The sequence below is a fragment of the Chiloscyllium punctatum genome, chromosome 8 (genome assembly GCF_047496795.1).
Source record: "Chiloscyllium punctatum isolate Juve2018m chromosome 8, sChiPun1.3, whole genome shotgun sequence".
Taxonomy (NCBI): Eukaryota; Metazoa; Chordata; class Chondrichthyes; order Orectolobiformes; family Hemiscylliidae; genus Chiloscyllium; species Chiloscyllium punctatum.
Genome location: NC_092746.1, coordinates 87,452,987 through 87,469,445, shown reverse-complemented (window position 1 = coordinate 87,469,445; position 16,459 = coordinate 87,452,987). Strand labels below are relative to the sequence as shown.

At 43.0% G+C, this 16,459-nt stretch overlaps 1 protein-coding gene across 4 annotated transcripts in view; it reads right to left on the bottom strand.

Moving 5' to 3' along the window:
* Positions 1 to 16,459, bottom strand: part of myo3a (myosin IIIA) — a 444,520-nt gene that overhangs the window by 148,214 nt on the left and 279,847 nt on the right. For all 4 annotated transcript variants that reach the window (XM_072575981.1, XM_072575982.1, XM_072575984.1 and 1 more), the window contains exon 22: positions 8,776 to 8,905. In XM_072575981.1, the coding sequence (XP_072432082.1) occupies positions 8,776 to 8,905 (130 nt within the window). The remainder of the gene's footprint in view (positions 1 to 8,775; positions 8,906 to 16,459) is intronic.

The window sequence follows — 16,459 nt, the reverse complement described above, 5'->3', positions numbered from 1 at the left end:
ATTAACCAATTAAGAGCCCCTTTCCACTTTTGCTGGCACTTCATTAGTACTCAGTGAGATAAACTGCGTGTAATGTTTAGAACTCAAATATCATTTATAGAATTTGACAATAGACAATAGGTGTAGGAGTTGGCCATTCGGCCCTTCGAACCAGCACCACCATTCATTATGATCATGGCTGACATCCACAATCAGTATCCTGTTCCTGCCTTATCCCCTTGATTCCATTATCTTTAAGAGCTCTATCCAACTCTTTCTTGAAAGTATCCAGAGACTTGGCCTCCACTGCCTTCTGGAGCAGAGCATTCCATATATCCATTACTCTCTGGGTGAAGAAGTTTCTCCTCAACTCTGTTCTAAATGGCCTACCACTTATTTTTTAAACAGTGTCCTCTGGTTCTGGACTCACCCATCGGCGGAAACATGCTTCCTGCCTCCAGAGTGTCCTATCCTTTATTAATCTTATACGTCTCAATCAGATCCCCTCTCATCCTTCTAAACTTCAGTGTATACAAGCCCAGTCACTCCGATCTTTCAATATGTGACAGTCCTGCCATTCCGAAACTTATGCTGCACTGCCTCAATAGCCAGAATGTCTCTCCTTAAATTTGAAGACCAGAACTGCACACAACACTCCAGGTGCGGTCTCACCAGGGCCTATACAGCTGCAGAAGGACCTCTTTGCTCCAATACTTAATTCCTCTTGTTAGTGAAGGCCAGCATGCCATTAGCTTTCTTTACTGCCTGCTGTACCTACATGCTTGCTTTCATTGATTGATGTACAAGAACACCTAGATCTCGTTGTACTTCCCCTTTACCTAACTTGACTCCATTTAGATAGTAATCTGCCTTCCTGTTCTTGCCACCTAAGTGGATAACCACACATTTATCCACATTAAACTGCATCTGCCATGCATCCATCACTCACCTAGCCTGTCCAAGTCACCTGTATTCTCATAACATTCTCCTCACATTTCACCCTGCCACCTAACTTTGTGTCATCAGCAAATCTGTTAGTATTATTTTTAATACCTTCATCTATATCATTAATGTATGTTGTAAACAGCTGCGGTCCCAGCACTGAACCTTGTGGTATCCCACTGGTCACCGCCTGCCATTGTGAAAGGGACCCATTTATCACTAATCTTTGCTTCCTGTCAGCCAGCCAATTTTCAAACCAAGTCAGTACTTTGCCCCCAATACCATGTGCCCTAATTTTGCTCACTAATCTCCTATGTGGGACTTTATCAAAGGCTTTCTGAAAGTCCAGGTACACTAATTCCCTGTTTTCTTTCTCCCTCCTTTCTTGAAAAGTGGGACAACATTAGCCACCCTCCAATCCACAGGAACTGATCCTTAATCTGCAGAACATTGGAAAATGATTATCAATGTGTCCACGACTTCTAGAGCCATCTCCTTCAGTATTTGGATTTCAAAATAGAGGAATTTGGTTGTTGGTTACTAATTGAAGAACATGCTTTTTAACAAGAACGAGTTCAGAGTATATTTCCGGAACAATGGTCTGCATTCTGTTTTATTAGGCTGGCTGCCTTTGTTAGGCCGGCAGTTCCTTTAAGATGAGTCCCTGTCCATGTTAGGTGTAGCCTGCCTCAGTCACTGAACTGCATGCTGCTGCCAAGATGCTTCCAAAGGCCCCTCCCCCAGCTTTCACAGGTACCCCTGCTACCTCAATTAAATCCTACCCTGCAAGCCTGGCACTTTCTTGGGTAAGCCAGGGATGTAATGATTGCGTGAAGGTGAATGGAGCAGCACGGTGGCTCAGTGGTTAGCACTGTTGCCTCACAGCATCATGGACCTGGTTTTGATTCCAGCCTTGGGAGCCTGTCTGTGTGGAGTTTGCACATTCTCCCTGTGCCTGCATGGTTTTCCTCCAGGGGTTCCTGTTTCCAACCACAGTCCAAACATGTGCAGGTTAAGTGGATTGACCATGCTAAATTGTACTGTAGTGATCAAGGATGTGCAGGTTGAATGGATTAGCCATGAGAAATACAGAGTACAGGGATAGGAGTAGGGGTAGGTCTGGGTGGGATGTTCTTCGGAGGTGTGGTGCAGACTCGATGGGCCAAATGGTTTCCCTTTGTGCTGTGAGGATTCTATGAATGGCTATTCATTGCCTAAGCAAGTGGAATGGTCTGTTCAAATCTGGTGTGATACAGGTCATAATGGGATATAAATCATTGAATGATACAGTATAGAAGAGGCCATTTGGCCCATCAAGGTTGTACCGCCAAAGTCACATTACATCTATATTAGTCCTATCTTCCAGCATTAGGCCCATAGCCTTGAATATTATGACATTTCAAGTACTCATCTAAATACTTTTAAAGGTTGTGAGGCTACCTGCCTCAACTATAATCCCAGGCAATATCTTCCAGATCCCCAGCAATCTCTGGGGGTGGACAATATCAAATAGGCAATGGAAGACTTTAGAAAAATGAGGAAGAAGAACCAATACATCGAAAATGATCAAGAAGTCTTTGAATTGTAACCTCTTTGAACAGATATTGATTATCTCATTAGTTTCTAGAGCTAATTGCTCATTTCCCCAGTCACCTGTTTCGAAACAGCAGCTAATGAGGTGTGAACGTAACCTAAATTGCAGGCAATCCATAGCCAGCCAGTCTACAATTTAAAAGTTATTGAGAATAACTTCAGAATAACTTCAGAAGCTGAATAGAATAGCATTACATAAAAGAACCCACGATATATGTAGTTCTGGTGTAAATTGATTGACAGCGCATGACACAGCTGGAGTTATAAATGTTGATGGAACCAATGTCAGCTCTTTCCTTTCACAGTGCATGTGTATTACAAAATGATTTCCACCAAAATAGTTACAATTTATGAAGGAGCCTGTTGCGAGGCTGCAACCTAACCCATTCATTATGTGGTTCAGATCATTAACACTCAGCCAACTAGATACCTGCAAACCTTAAACATTGGGTAGATGTGTAAATTAAAGCTCAAATTACTGTGGAGGATGGAAACCTAAAATTTCAAAAGAAAGCAAAGAAGCTGGAAAGTCTCAGTGGATCAGGAAGATAGTGTCTGTAAACAGAAGCAAGGTTGACAATTCAGAACATTGCCCTGAAGTAACTCTTCCCACAAATTCTGTACTTCTGCATCTACATTTACTAATTACATTTATGATTCTCATTTCTAATTGAGGTGGATTTCAAATGGCTAGGGAACTGCATTCCATCCACTTTCAGGACTCTCAGACAACCCATTCTGTGTGTTCTCTGCCTCCTCACATTGTTTCATTCCCCCTCTCCTTACACATTTTAACTTGCGCTGTGAGGCCAGGGTGGCGAAGGCTATAAAATAGTCGGGGAAGGGGATTGGGAGAATGCCTATTCTCCCACATCATAAAGGCATACTCCGAGGCAAATTGAGCCACTGTGGTAGTGATTTTAAGTATTGCTGCTTACATTTTATTAATGGCAGGTGCACCTTTCCTGTGACCTTAGATGGTCACTTTTTAACCCATGGAGGGTGCTCCCTGTGCACAGTGCTGCCCCCAAAAAGTGCCACCACATCTTATCAATTACCTGCAACATGGCACTTCCCCAGACCTGTTTGAGAGGGTGGCAAGGCTGTCATGCACTGTTTCTCCATGTGTATCTCCAGCAGTGGTCACTATTCCCAGCATTACTGCTGCTGACTGTTCCTGGGGCAGGTGACCATGCTTTATATGGAGGGAAAACCTGAGGCCAAGCAATTAGTCAATCTCCATTACATGCTGCTCAGCACCCTGCAGGCAGCCACAGAGTGGGTTACTATCACTCTCCCCTTAGCCCCAAACTCAATTTCCATATTGTCTGTAGGACCCCTGCTACAAGAATGACATGCTGACCATGGGGATGATTAAGTTTCATTTCTGGCCACGAGGGCTCAGACCTTCAGGAAAATAGACAAAGTATGAAAACCGCTTGAAGAATGTACTGGTCATAGATCATAAAACAACCTTATAGATCCATTCATTTGCTCCAGGACATCCCTGCAGGAGTTCCTCAGGGAAGTCTCCTAGGATCAATCATCTTCAACTGTTTCATCAGTGACTTCACTCCATCATGAGGTCAGAGACAAGAATGCTCACTGAGGATTGCACAAAATCTAGTATCATTCATAACTCCTCACATATTGAAGGGGTCTGTGTCCAAATTGCGGCAAGGTCTGAAATGTATCCAGGCTAACCTGATAAATGGCAAGTAACATTCACACCATACAACGTTTGACAATGGTAATCTCCACAAGACAGAATTTTATATCACCCCACAATGTTCAATGGCATTACCATCACTGAATCCCCAATTAACAACATCCTGGGGATGACCATTGACCAGAAACTGAACCTGAACCAGCTATATCAAGACTGTGCCTGCAAAAGCAGGTCAAAGGCTGGGAATTCTGCAACAAGTAGCTCACTTCCTATCTGCTCAAAGCTTGTGTGTCATCTACAAGACAGCGGTCTACACAAGATGAATTAATTGCTTACATCATTGCAGCTCTTCAGGACAAAGCAGCCAGCAGTGCGTACTGTCTATGAGATGCATTGCATTAACTCACGTAGCATCAAATAACTGCAACTTCCAAAGCCAAGCCCTCAACCACCTCGAAGGACAAGGGTAGCAGATGAATGGAAACATCATCCATTTGAAGCTCCCCTGCAAATGACACTCCAAATTGGCTTGGAAACACTGTTGCTGGGCCAAATTCTGAAAGTCCCTCCCTAACAGCATTGGGAGTGTACACATACAACTTGCCAACACATTCTCAAGGGCAATTAGGGATGAGCATTAAATGCTGGCTAAGCCAGAAATGCCCACATGCTATGAACAAATAAAAATAATCCAAGGGGGGCAATCAGACATTGTATTGGCCCCAACCCCTAGCTCCCCCTCTCCACTCCTTTCACAGGTTCACTGGCTACTGAGGAAATTTTCCCATTTCCTGAAATTTCTGATCTGGAGATTTCTGAAATGAACTCTCAGTAATACCTGGAACATGGCACCTGCTACAAACTTTGTCTGAGGAATTTAAGATTCTCAACATTTTAAACAGTCTCTCCAGGCGAGTAAGGCTAGGTTTCACTCCTTGTCTCTTGCCCTTCTCACCACATGCTTTTTACCAAAGGGCACACTGGTGCCCCACCATCCCGCTCAAGCTCACTGTTCCCAGTCCTGCTGCTCTTCCAATCGCAGGACCCCTCTCTCCCTGTCCTGCTGTTCCTCCAATCACAGATCCTTTTTCCCTCAGTTCTGCTGCTCCTCCAATCACAGTCTGCCTTTCTTTCATTCCCATCGTACCTCCAATGTTGACTCCTCCTCTTCATCTGCTCCCCCAATTTTAGATTCACACCCTCTCAGTCCCAATTTTCCTCCAACACAAATTTCAATTTTTCCATGTTTGGTTCTATTTTATAAACAGCTGTATCCTTTTCTGTGCTCTCCAGATTGTTTTAGAACATTACAGCGCAGTAAAGGCCCTTCGGCCTCGATGTAATTGCTGTTGTCCTTAAATATGCAATCCTGCCCCCTGCTTGCACTATCAGATATGTACAATCCTGCCCCCTGGTTGCACTATCAGATATGTGTATTGGATTTATACCAATGCATAGGATGTTCAAAGTACTTTGCAAATGTGTACCTACAATTCTTAAATGAAACATTGCTTATAGTGTTATATGTGATCATTTAAATGGGAGGGTCTTTGATTAATCACCTACCTGAAGCAGGGTCTTTCAGCTGACACCATTTGAGAACCATTGATCTGACAGTGTGCAGGAAACAGGAACTGCTGTGTTGGATCCTGAATTATTTTCAAAGCACGTAGCACTGCTTCAGTTATGTTGCAGTGTTAATTTTCATTAACTTAAGGTTAAACAATTCACCATGAAATCATTTGTTTTTAAGCAAGACTCTTATGAAATTTTGATATTATTTTTAATTCCTATTTCTGTGGTGGATCAGTTAGCATCAGGAATGAGAAAATGAAGATCAACATTTTGACCTGGTCCCTTCTTCAACACAACTTCACTCCATTAGCAAACATCAGATTGAAGATAGCATTGAACACAATCAAGCTACATGGACCAAACTTTAGTTTGCCAATTCATCGGTAGTATGATAAATTGGAACTTGAATATCGTAGGAAGGTGAAGAATTGACAATGAATCAAAATTGTAGAAGCCTGACAGCATGGAAAAGAGGCCATTCAGCTCATTGAATCCTGTACTGACCCTCCAAACACCACCTCACCCAGATCAATCCTCATAATGCCCATAATCCACACAGCTTTCACATCCCTTCCAATTGCACGGCCAATCCACCAAACCTGCACATCTTTGGGCTGTAGGTAGAAACCGGAGCACTGGCAGAAGTCACACAGACACAGGGAGAATGTGCAGACTCCACACAGTCACCCGAGGGTGGGATTGAACCTGGGTCAATGGCGCTATGAGGCAGCAGTGCTAGCCACGGAGCCACCATGCTGCCCAAAAAGTTTCCATGCACCATGTTTATAATTGGTACTTCAGATCTGTGTTCACTGGAGAAGACACAAGCAATCTCCCAGAGGTAGCATTGGTTGAAGGACCTGAACTGAAGGGAATTTATATTTGCCAGGAATTGGTGTTGGAGAGACTGTTAAGTCTGAAGGCTGATAAGTCCCCGGGGCCTGATGGTCTACATCCCAGGGTACTAAAGGAGGTGGCTCTAGAAATTGTGGATGCGTTGGTGATTATTTTCCAGAGTTCGATAGATTCAGGATCAGTTCCTGTGGATTGGAGGGTGGCTAATGTTGTCCCACTTTTTAAGAAAGAAGCAAGAGAGAAAGCAGGAAATTATAGACCAGTTATAGACCACCTCATTGGTGGGAAAGATGCTGGAGTCAATTATAAAGGATGAAATTACGACACATCTGGATAGCAGTAACAGGATAGGTCAGATTCCTGAAGAAGTGCTTATGCCCGAAACGTTGATTCTCCTGCTCCTTGGATGCTGCCTGACCTGCTGCGCTTTTCCAGCAACACATTTTTCAGCTCTGATCTCCAGCATCTGCAGTCCTCACTTGATTCCTGAAAAAGGGCTTATGCCTGAAATGTCGGTTCTCCTGCTCCTTGGATGCTGCCTGACCTGCTGCGCTTTTCCAGCAACACATTTTTCAGCACAGGATAGGTCAGAGCCAGCATGGAGTTATGAAGGGGAAATCATGCTTGACTAATCTTCTGGAATTTTTTGAGGATGTAACTCTGAAGATGGACAAGGAAGATCCAGTGGATGTAGTGTAACTGGACTTTCAGAAAGCCTTTGATAAAGTCCCACATAGGAGGTTAGTGAGCAAAATTAGGGCACATGGTATTGGGGGCAAAATACTGACTTGGTTTGAAAATTGGTTGGCTGACAGGAAACAAAGAGTAGTGATAAACAGCTCCCTTTCGGAATGGCAGGCAGTGACCAGTGGGGTACCGCAGGGATCAGTGCTGGGACTGCAGCTTTTTACAACATATATTAATGATATAGAAGCTGGTATTAATAATAACATTAGCAAATTTGTTGATGATACTAAGCTGGGTGGCAGGGTGAAATGTGAGGAGGATGTTAGGAGATTACAGGGTGATCTGGACAGGTTAGGTGAGTGGACAGATGCATGGTAGATGCAGTTTAATGTGGATAAATGTATGGTTATCCACTTTGGTGGCAAGAACAGGAAGGCAGATTACTACCTAAATGGAGTCAAGTTAGGTAAAGGGGCAGTACAAAAAGATCTGGGTGTTCTTGTACACCAGTCAATGAAGGCAAGCATGTAGGTACAGCAGGTAGTGAAGAAAGCTAATAACATGCTGGCCTTCATAACAAGAGGGATTGAGTATAGAAGCAAAGAGCTTCTTCTGCAGCTGTACAGGGCCCTGGTGCAACCGCACCTGGAATATTGTGTGCAGTTCTGGTCTCCAAATTTGAGGAAAGACATTCTGGCTATTAAGGGAATGCAGAGTAGGTTCACGAGGTCAATTCCTGGAATTACGGGACTATTTTATGTTGAAAGATTGGAGTGACTAGGCTTGTATACGCTTGAGTCTAGTAGACTGAGAGGGGATCTGATTGAGACGTATAAGATTATTAAAGGACTGGACACTCTGGAGGCAGTAAACATGTTTCCGCTGATGGTTGAGTCCCGGACTAGAGGACACAGCTTAAAAATAAAGGGTAGGCCATTCAGGACAGAGATGAGGAGAAACTTCTTCACCCAGAGAGTGGTGGCTGTGTGGAATGCTCTGCCCCAGAAGGCAGTGGAGGCCAAGTCTCTGGATTTGTTTAAGAAAGAGTTGGATAGAGCTCTCAAGGATAGTGGAATCAAGGTTTATGGAAATAAGACAGGAACAGGATACTGATTGAGGATGATCAGCCATGATCATAATGAATAGTGGTGCAGGCTCGAAGGGCAGAATGGCCTACTCCTGCACCTATGTGGTAAAAGCAATGACTGCAGATGCTGAAAACCAAATACTGGATTAGTGGTGCTGGAAGAGCACAGCAGTTCAGGCAGCATCCAACGAGCAGTGAAATCGACGTTTCGGGAAGAGCACAGCAGTTCAGGCAGCATCCAACGAGCAGTGAAATCGACGTTTTGGGCAAAAGCCCTTCATCAGGATTTGTCTATTGTCTATAATGGCTTATTCACTGAAACTTGCATGTTTAAGTGAAAAACAATCTCAATTTTTGGCGTATGTTAAGCAAGTCTGGGTAATCCTACCTGATTTTGTTAGTGGGTGTGTTACAACCTGCCTGGTAATTTTATTGTCAGATGATTTCAACAACAGGACTATATCTGCTGGCAAAGTGTCTCGATTCTTTGCTAGAAAGCCACTGGCATTGTAAAGAACCTGCAATATTAAAGAGAAAGCAACAATTAGGTCATCATTATCACAAATAAGAACAAATTATTTGGTAGAAGAGACCTTGTAGGTAACAAAGTTTCACTTCTAGGGATTTTGTGAAAGAACTTTCAGTGTAGAATCATTTACTTTTCATGCTTTATGTGAATGATGACTCACTTGAGGATAAAGACATTTAACAGATAATAGCTATCATTTGTTTCCAGATTATAGATGAATTTACTCACGAAGCAGTGATGTTTGCTATAAGTAGGCGTATACAATGTACATAATTACATTTTTGTAAGGGGAACAATGGCACAATCAGTGGATTGGTTCTGAAACTGCGTAAGTACAGTACATGTTAATGTTCCTGAGAATTGGTCAGAAGCACCAACTAACAAACATAGAAAATGCAGTGCAATTGCCCATTTCTTTCAGATAGCTTTTCCCTTCGTCTTCAGAACAAATGATCCTATAATAACAGTGATACGAATTTACCCCATGCTATGGGTGGTCTTAGATTGAGGGCTAGGATTAAGCTCAAGTTTAAAGTTAGATTAGGTTTAAAGTTATAATTAGATTGGGTTATGGTTAAGTGATTAAAGTATAATTAAAATGATTGGAAAATTAACTGTCATAGTGCAAAGTGATTTCTAATCTTTATTGGCCAATATTTGATGAATAAACAGAAAGGTTAGAACATTAAACATCTAACAGCTGGAGTTGAAATATAACTTGTAATGGTTTCCTCCCACAATCCAAAGATGTGCAGGTTAGGTGAATTGGCCATGCTAAATTGCCCATAGTGTTCAGGGATGTGTAGGTTAGGTACATTAGTCAAGGATAAATGTAAAGTAATAGGATAGGAGAATGGGTCTAGGTGGGTTACTCTGAGGGTTGGTGTGGTCTTGTTGGGCCAAATGGGCTGTTTCCACACTGTACAGATTCTATGATTCTATGATCTAATAAGTGGTGGAATGGGCTGCGGGATTGAATGCCTTACTTTTGCTCCTCGTGTTCTTTCAAAATCTACAATTATCCTAAGCAGTCATCGTCACATCATTGCCGATTATAGTCAGAGGCATGTACAGCATGGAAATAGACCCTTTACTCCAACTTGTCCATGCCCACCAGATATCCTAAATTAATCTAATCCCATTTGCCAGCACTTGGCCCATATCCCTCTAAATCCTTCCTATTCATATACCCATCCAGATGCTTTTTCAATGTTGTAATTGTACCAGCCTCCACCACTTCTTATGGCAGCTAGTTCCATCCATGCACTGTGTGAAAACGTTGCCCCTTGGGTCCCTTCTAAATTTCTCCCCTCTCACCTTAAACCTCTGTCCTCTATTTTTGGACTCTCCTACCCTGGGGAAAAGACTTTGGCTGTTCACCCTATCCATGCCCCTCAGGACTTTATAAACTTCTATAAGGTCACCTGTCAGCATCTAATGCTCCAGGGAAAATAGCCCCAGTCTATTGAGCCTCTCCCTATAGTTCAAACCATCCAACACTGGTTATGTTGCATGAATAGTTAGATCATTCTGCTGTGTGAACTGTTGCTCATCTTTAAATGTTGTGATTTAAGGGGGTCTGCTTAGTCTAGTATGGCAGAGGAAAACCAACTAATAGTTGAAAAAGCAGAGCTTATGGTCATAAAGAAGGTGCAGTTTATTGCATGGTTGAAATTAGGCACATGTTACAGTAATTTGACAGACATTAATACTGAGACTATAAAGGAGACCTTGATATTAGGCCTTACTCCTTCGAGATCCTAAGCTGTTCTCTCGCCTGAATCCACATATCATCATCATATTGGGCAGTACTTAATGCAGTGCTCTGCACAAACCCTTTCAGACCCTTAAACCCTGAAGAACCAGAAGTCCATTTTCATTATAATGTTTAAAAGTTCCCTGAGCAACCATTCCCTTAAGAAGTATTCATGCTGATAAGGTTGAGAGGCATGTATATTTTTTGGACAAAAATGTATATAGCTTCAAATTCAATGCTTATAACCTGTCAATGATTGTGTAATCCATGCACACTTTCTCATCTGAGATATTTCCTTGGAATTCCCTCAATCCTATTGATGCTGAACATTGATGTTTGTGCCCAAGTTTTCCTTGTGTGACCAGGAAGGATAACAGTAAGTGAGTGATAATCTTCTGCCTTGCTGCCTCACGCCCCTTTGGTTTTGCTATTCCTTTTCCATAATTCTGAAGCACAGGAGTGTGCCCACTGGGAATCTTATTTCAGCTACTTAATCCTGCTGAGTGCAGAGAGGGATGGAATCTGGAAATCTCCAAATGCCCTGAGACTGGGTGCATGTTGGCCTCACACAGAGCAGACAATAGTAACAGACTTAAAGTCATAACAAGAAAATCATAATTGTAGTAATCCTAAATTTGTGGAGTCAGCCAAAATGAGAAAAAAAAAGCATGTGAAGCTTGCCCTATTGAAAGGTCAATTGGTCAGATGGTGCCTTAAGTGCTTTCTGTATTTTCTAAACAGGTATTGTAACTCAGCAGGTAACCATTTGCCAGCAAAACACAGTGTAGTCGATCACAGGATGGTGTTGTGTGAATATCATCCAGTTGATTAGATAATACAAAAGAACTATAAGGAAATTGGCTGGGTGTGAATGGCTGGCCTGGGGGCCAAGGTTTGTTAAAGCCAAGAGATAAATCTCTTTCCAGGACAAACGTACAGATGTCCTAATGAATGAAAAGTCAACTGGCCAGAGTAGACGTGATTGACTTGTGATGTTTGCCAGTAGCCAATTGATCAATTGCTAAAGACTGGACAGTGTCAACGATTGATCACACAAGTTGCTTGCATGGGAAGGAGTTTAAAAGCATGTGCCTCAGAAAGTTAGATAGCTCAGGAACAGAAAACACCTGATATATGACTGGAGGTTAGGATGGAGCAGGCTGATTATCTCTTTCTGTCTGATCCTAAGATATAGGCAGAAGTGGGTACCACAGATTCTGGAGATTAGAATCAAGATTAGAGTAGTGCTGGAAAAGCACTGCAGGTCAGGCAGCATCCAAGGAGCAGGAAAATCGACGATTCGCAAAAGCCCTTCATCTGGATGAAAGGCTTTTGCCTGAAATGTCGATTTTGCTGCTCATCAGATGCTGCCTGACCTGCTGTGCTTTTCCAGCACCACTCTAATCTTGATCCTAAGATATGTCCACATAAAGTGGGTCACTAGCATTATATGGGTAAGCTTGTGATGTATTATTATTGTTGCAGTATGTTGTAGTGCACCTTACTTCACTACAAAACAATTGGGTATACCTTGGGTTATTGATATCCAGAGTAAATTTGACAGACTAGGGAAAGTAGGAATAAAAGCTTACTTTTAAACTCCTGACATCTCATAGATTTTGCTACCATGTTGTGCTGCATCTAGACTTTACGTAAATAAAGGAAATTGCTGCCACTTGAGTAAGCATGCACTGGAGAATTTGGGCCTATATCTTGAGGACTATGTAAATAATAGAGCAAATTCACACGTACTGAGTTTCCAATATAAAACTGACGTAAAGCAGTTATGCACAAATTATTCACGAAACAAACCCACTACTCTGCTGTGATGTGGTTTGCCGCAAAAGGTGACTAAATTGTACACTGAGTAGCAAATATTTTTAGATTATGTGTTAGTCTGGCACAGAACAGCAGAGGAAGAAGACATCCCGATACTAATCAGTGATTCAGCAGCTGTGAAAATTACCACCATCTGTGGTTTAATGTGTTTATTTCCTTATTAATTGTTATTCCTCATTGTATTGCAATTGTATAAAGAGCCACTTTTTTGTGAAGGTGATGAACAAATCAACAAAGCCCCTTCAAAGACTTTTAGGATTTTGATGTTTATCCACCTGACTTTACCCAAAATGGAAAGTGCACCCAATTGGACAACCTGTCTTGGAGTTAAAGAACAAAGCACATTACAGCACAGGAACGGGCCCTTCGGCCCTCCAAGTCTGTGCCGATCCAGATCCTCGACCTAAATCTGCCACCTATTTTCTAAGGATCTGTATCCTTTTGCTCCCTGTCCATTCATGTATCTGTTGAGATACATCTTAAATGACGCTATTATTCCTGCCTCTACCACTTCCTCTGGCAACGCGTTCCATGCCCCCACCACCCTCTGCGTAAAGAACTTTCCAGGCATATCTCCCCTAAACCTTTCCCCTCTCACTTTGAACTCGTGACCCCTCGTAATTGACTCCCCCACTCTGGGGAAAAAGCTTCTTGCTATCCAACCTGTCTATACCTGTCATGATTTTGTAGACCTCAATCAAGTCCTCCCTCAACCTCTGTCTTTCTAATGAAACTAATCTTAATCTGTTCAACCCCTTTTCGTAGCAAGCACCCTCCACACCAGGCAACATCCTCTGCACCCTCTCCAAAGCATCCACCTTCTTTTGGTAATGTGGCGAACAGAACTGTACACAGTATTCCAAATGTGGCCGAACCATAGTCCTATACAACTGTAACATGACCTGCCAACTCTTGTACTCAAAACCCTGTCCAATGAAAGGAAGCATGCCATATGTCTTTTTGACCACTTTACTGACCTGCATTGTCACCTTCAGGGAACAATGGACCCAAATACCCAGATCTTTCTGTATGTCAATTTTCCCCATGACTTTTCTATTTACTGTATAGTTCGCTCTTGATTTGGAACATCCAAAATGTGTCACCTCACATTTGCCCGGGTTGAACTCCTCTGCCATTTCTCTGCCCATCTCTCCATCCATCTATATTCTGCTATATTGTCTGACAGACCCCTTCACTATCTCCTACTCTAACAGTCTTGGTGTCATCTGCAAACTTGCTAATCAGGCAACTGATACCTTCCTCCAAATCATTTTTATATATCACAAACAACAGTTGACCCAGCACAGATCTGTGGTCACAAGTCTCCATTTTGAGAAACTCCCTTCCACTACTACTCTCTGTCTCCTGTTGCCCAGCCAGTTCTCTATCCATCTAGCTAGAACACCCTGGACCCCATAAGACTTCACCTTCTGCATCAGCCTATCATGGGGAACCTTATCAAATGCCTTACTAAAGTTCATGGATGTGACAAATACAGCCCTTTCCTCCATCAGTCAACATTGTCACCTCCTCAAAGAATTCTATTAAGTTTGTAAGACATGACCTTCCCTGCACAAAACCATGCTGACCATTACTGATTAGCCCATTTTCTTCCAAATGGGAATAGATCCTATTCCTCAGTATCTTCTCCAGAAACATCCCCACCACTGATGTCAGGCTAACCGGTCTATAATCACCTGGAGTATCCCTGGTACCCTTCTTAAACTAAGGGACAACATTAGCAATTCTCCAATCCTCTGGGACCTCACCCATGTTCAAGGATACGCAAAGAAATCTGTTAAAGCCCCAGCTATTTCCTCTCTCGCTCCCTCAGTAACCTGGGGTAGATCCCACCCAGACCTGGGGACTTGTCAACCTTAATGCCTTTTAGAACATCCACAACTTACTCCCTCCTTATGCCGACTTGACCTAGAATAATCAAAGATCTATCACTAACCTCAACATCCGTCATGTCCCTCTCCTCGTTGAATACAGATGCAAAGTAACTCATTAAGAATCTCACACATTTTCTCTGACTCCACACATATCTTTCCCCCTTTGTCCTTGAGTGGACCAATCCTTTCTCCAGTTACCCACTTGCTCCTTAGATTAGATTAGATTCCTTACAGTGTGGAAACAGGCCCTTTGGCCCAACAAGTCCACACCAACCCTCCGAAGACCAACCCACCCAGACCAATTCCCATACATTTACCTCTGCACCTAACACTATGGGCAATTTAGCATGGCCAATTCACCCAACCTGCACATCTTTGGTCTGTGGGTGGAAACCGGAGCACCCGGAGGAAACCCACGCAGACTCTGGGAGAATATGCAAACTCCACACAGACTGTTGCCTGAGGCGGGATTTGAACCCGGGTCCCTGGTGCTGTGAGGCAGCAGTGCTAACCACTGAGCAACCGTGCTGCCTCCTTATCTATGAATAAAAGGCTTTCCTTGACCCTGTTTGCTAAAGATATCTCATGACCCCTTTTAGCCTTCTTAATTCCTCATTTCCTGACACCAGGTCCAGTATGGCCCCTTCCCAAGTTGGACTATTTAATATCAGTCTAGAAAACCCTCCCGGATGCTCCTTGCAAATTCTGCTCCAACCTGACCTCGAACACTAAGTGAATCCCAGTCAATGTTGGGAAAATTAAGATCTCCTATCACCACTACCCTGTTTCTCCTACATGTTCCCATGATCTGTTTACATATTTGCACCTCTATCTCAAGTTCGCTGTTGGGAGGCCTTTAGTACAGCCCCAACTTTGTTACTGCATCCTTCCTATTTCTGAGCTCTGCCCATATTGCCTCACTGCTCGAGTCCTCCATAATGCCCTCTTTCAGCACAACTGTGATATCTTCTTTCACCAGTAATGCAACTCCTTCACCCCTTTTACCTCTCTCTCTGTCCCGCCTGAAGCATTGATATCCTGGGATATGTAATTGCCAATCACGCCTTTCCCTCAACCAAGTCTCAGTAATAGCAATAATGTACTTCTTGCTTTAAAACAAGTGCACCTCAGACCACCAGTCTCTTTGCATTCCGCATCTGCTCCCTGCCTCCTCTTCCCTTAGTCATGCTGACTTCATTATCTGGTTCCTTACAGGTTTTAGTTACTGATTCCTTACTGTCCTCTAATCTTATTTGGTTCCTATCTCCCTGCCACATTAGTTTAAGCCATCCCCAACAGCATTAGCAAAACCAACCTCAAGGACTTTGTAATAGTCCCACCTCCCCCAGAACCGATCCCAATGTCCTCAAAATCGGAACCCCTCCTTCCCACACCATCTCTTAAGCTACGCATTCATTGTGCTTATTCTATCATTCCTACTCTGACTGGCGCATGACACTGGTAGCAATCCTGAGATTACTACCTCTGAGGTCCTACTTTTTAACTTGGCTCCTAACTCCCTAAATTCTGCTTGTAGGACCTCATCCCATTTTTTATGTAAATCAGTTGTGCCTATATGCATCACGACAACTGGCTGTTCACCCTCCCCCTTGAGTTCTCCTTCAGACTGGGATTGACAAGCCTATATGTGAAATATGTCAAAGTCTTCTGTTGGTTTGTGTGGAAAGCAGCATAAGGGTTTGTGACTGTTTAACTAGTGTAAGGATTCCAGTGAACAAGTTTCTTCATAGTACTGGAGAATTTCCTGGGGTTCTGAAATAGCTGCACAGAGGCCGGGTCCTGTTACCAGTGCACAGTGCACACCGGCCAAGTGACCAGCCAACTCTGAGTCAGTCCTCAACTGAGGAGATTCTAATCTCCTGGTTATATTGGTCAGCTTAAGGCTTTGCTGATTGATCTGAGTTAACAACTCCAAACAAAAACCTCATAGTCAATGAGGTCCTCCTGGTTCTAATCACTACAGGTTCCGCACTCAGAAATGAACATTTCGGATCATAGAGGTTTGCAGCACAGGAGGCCAATCAACCCATTG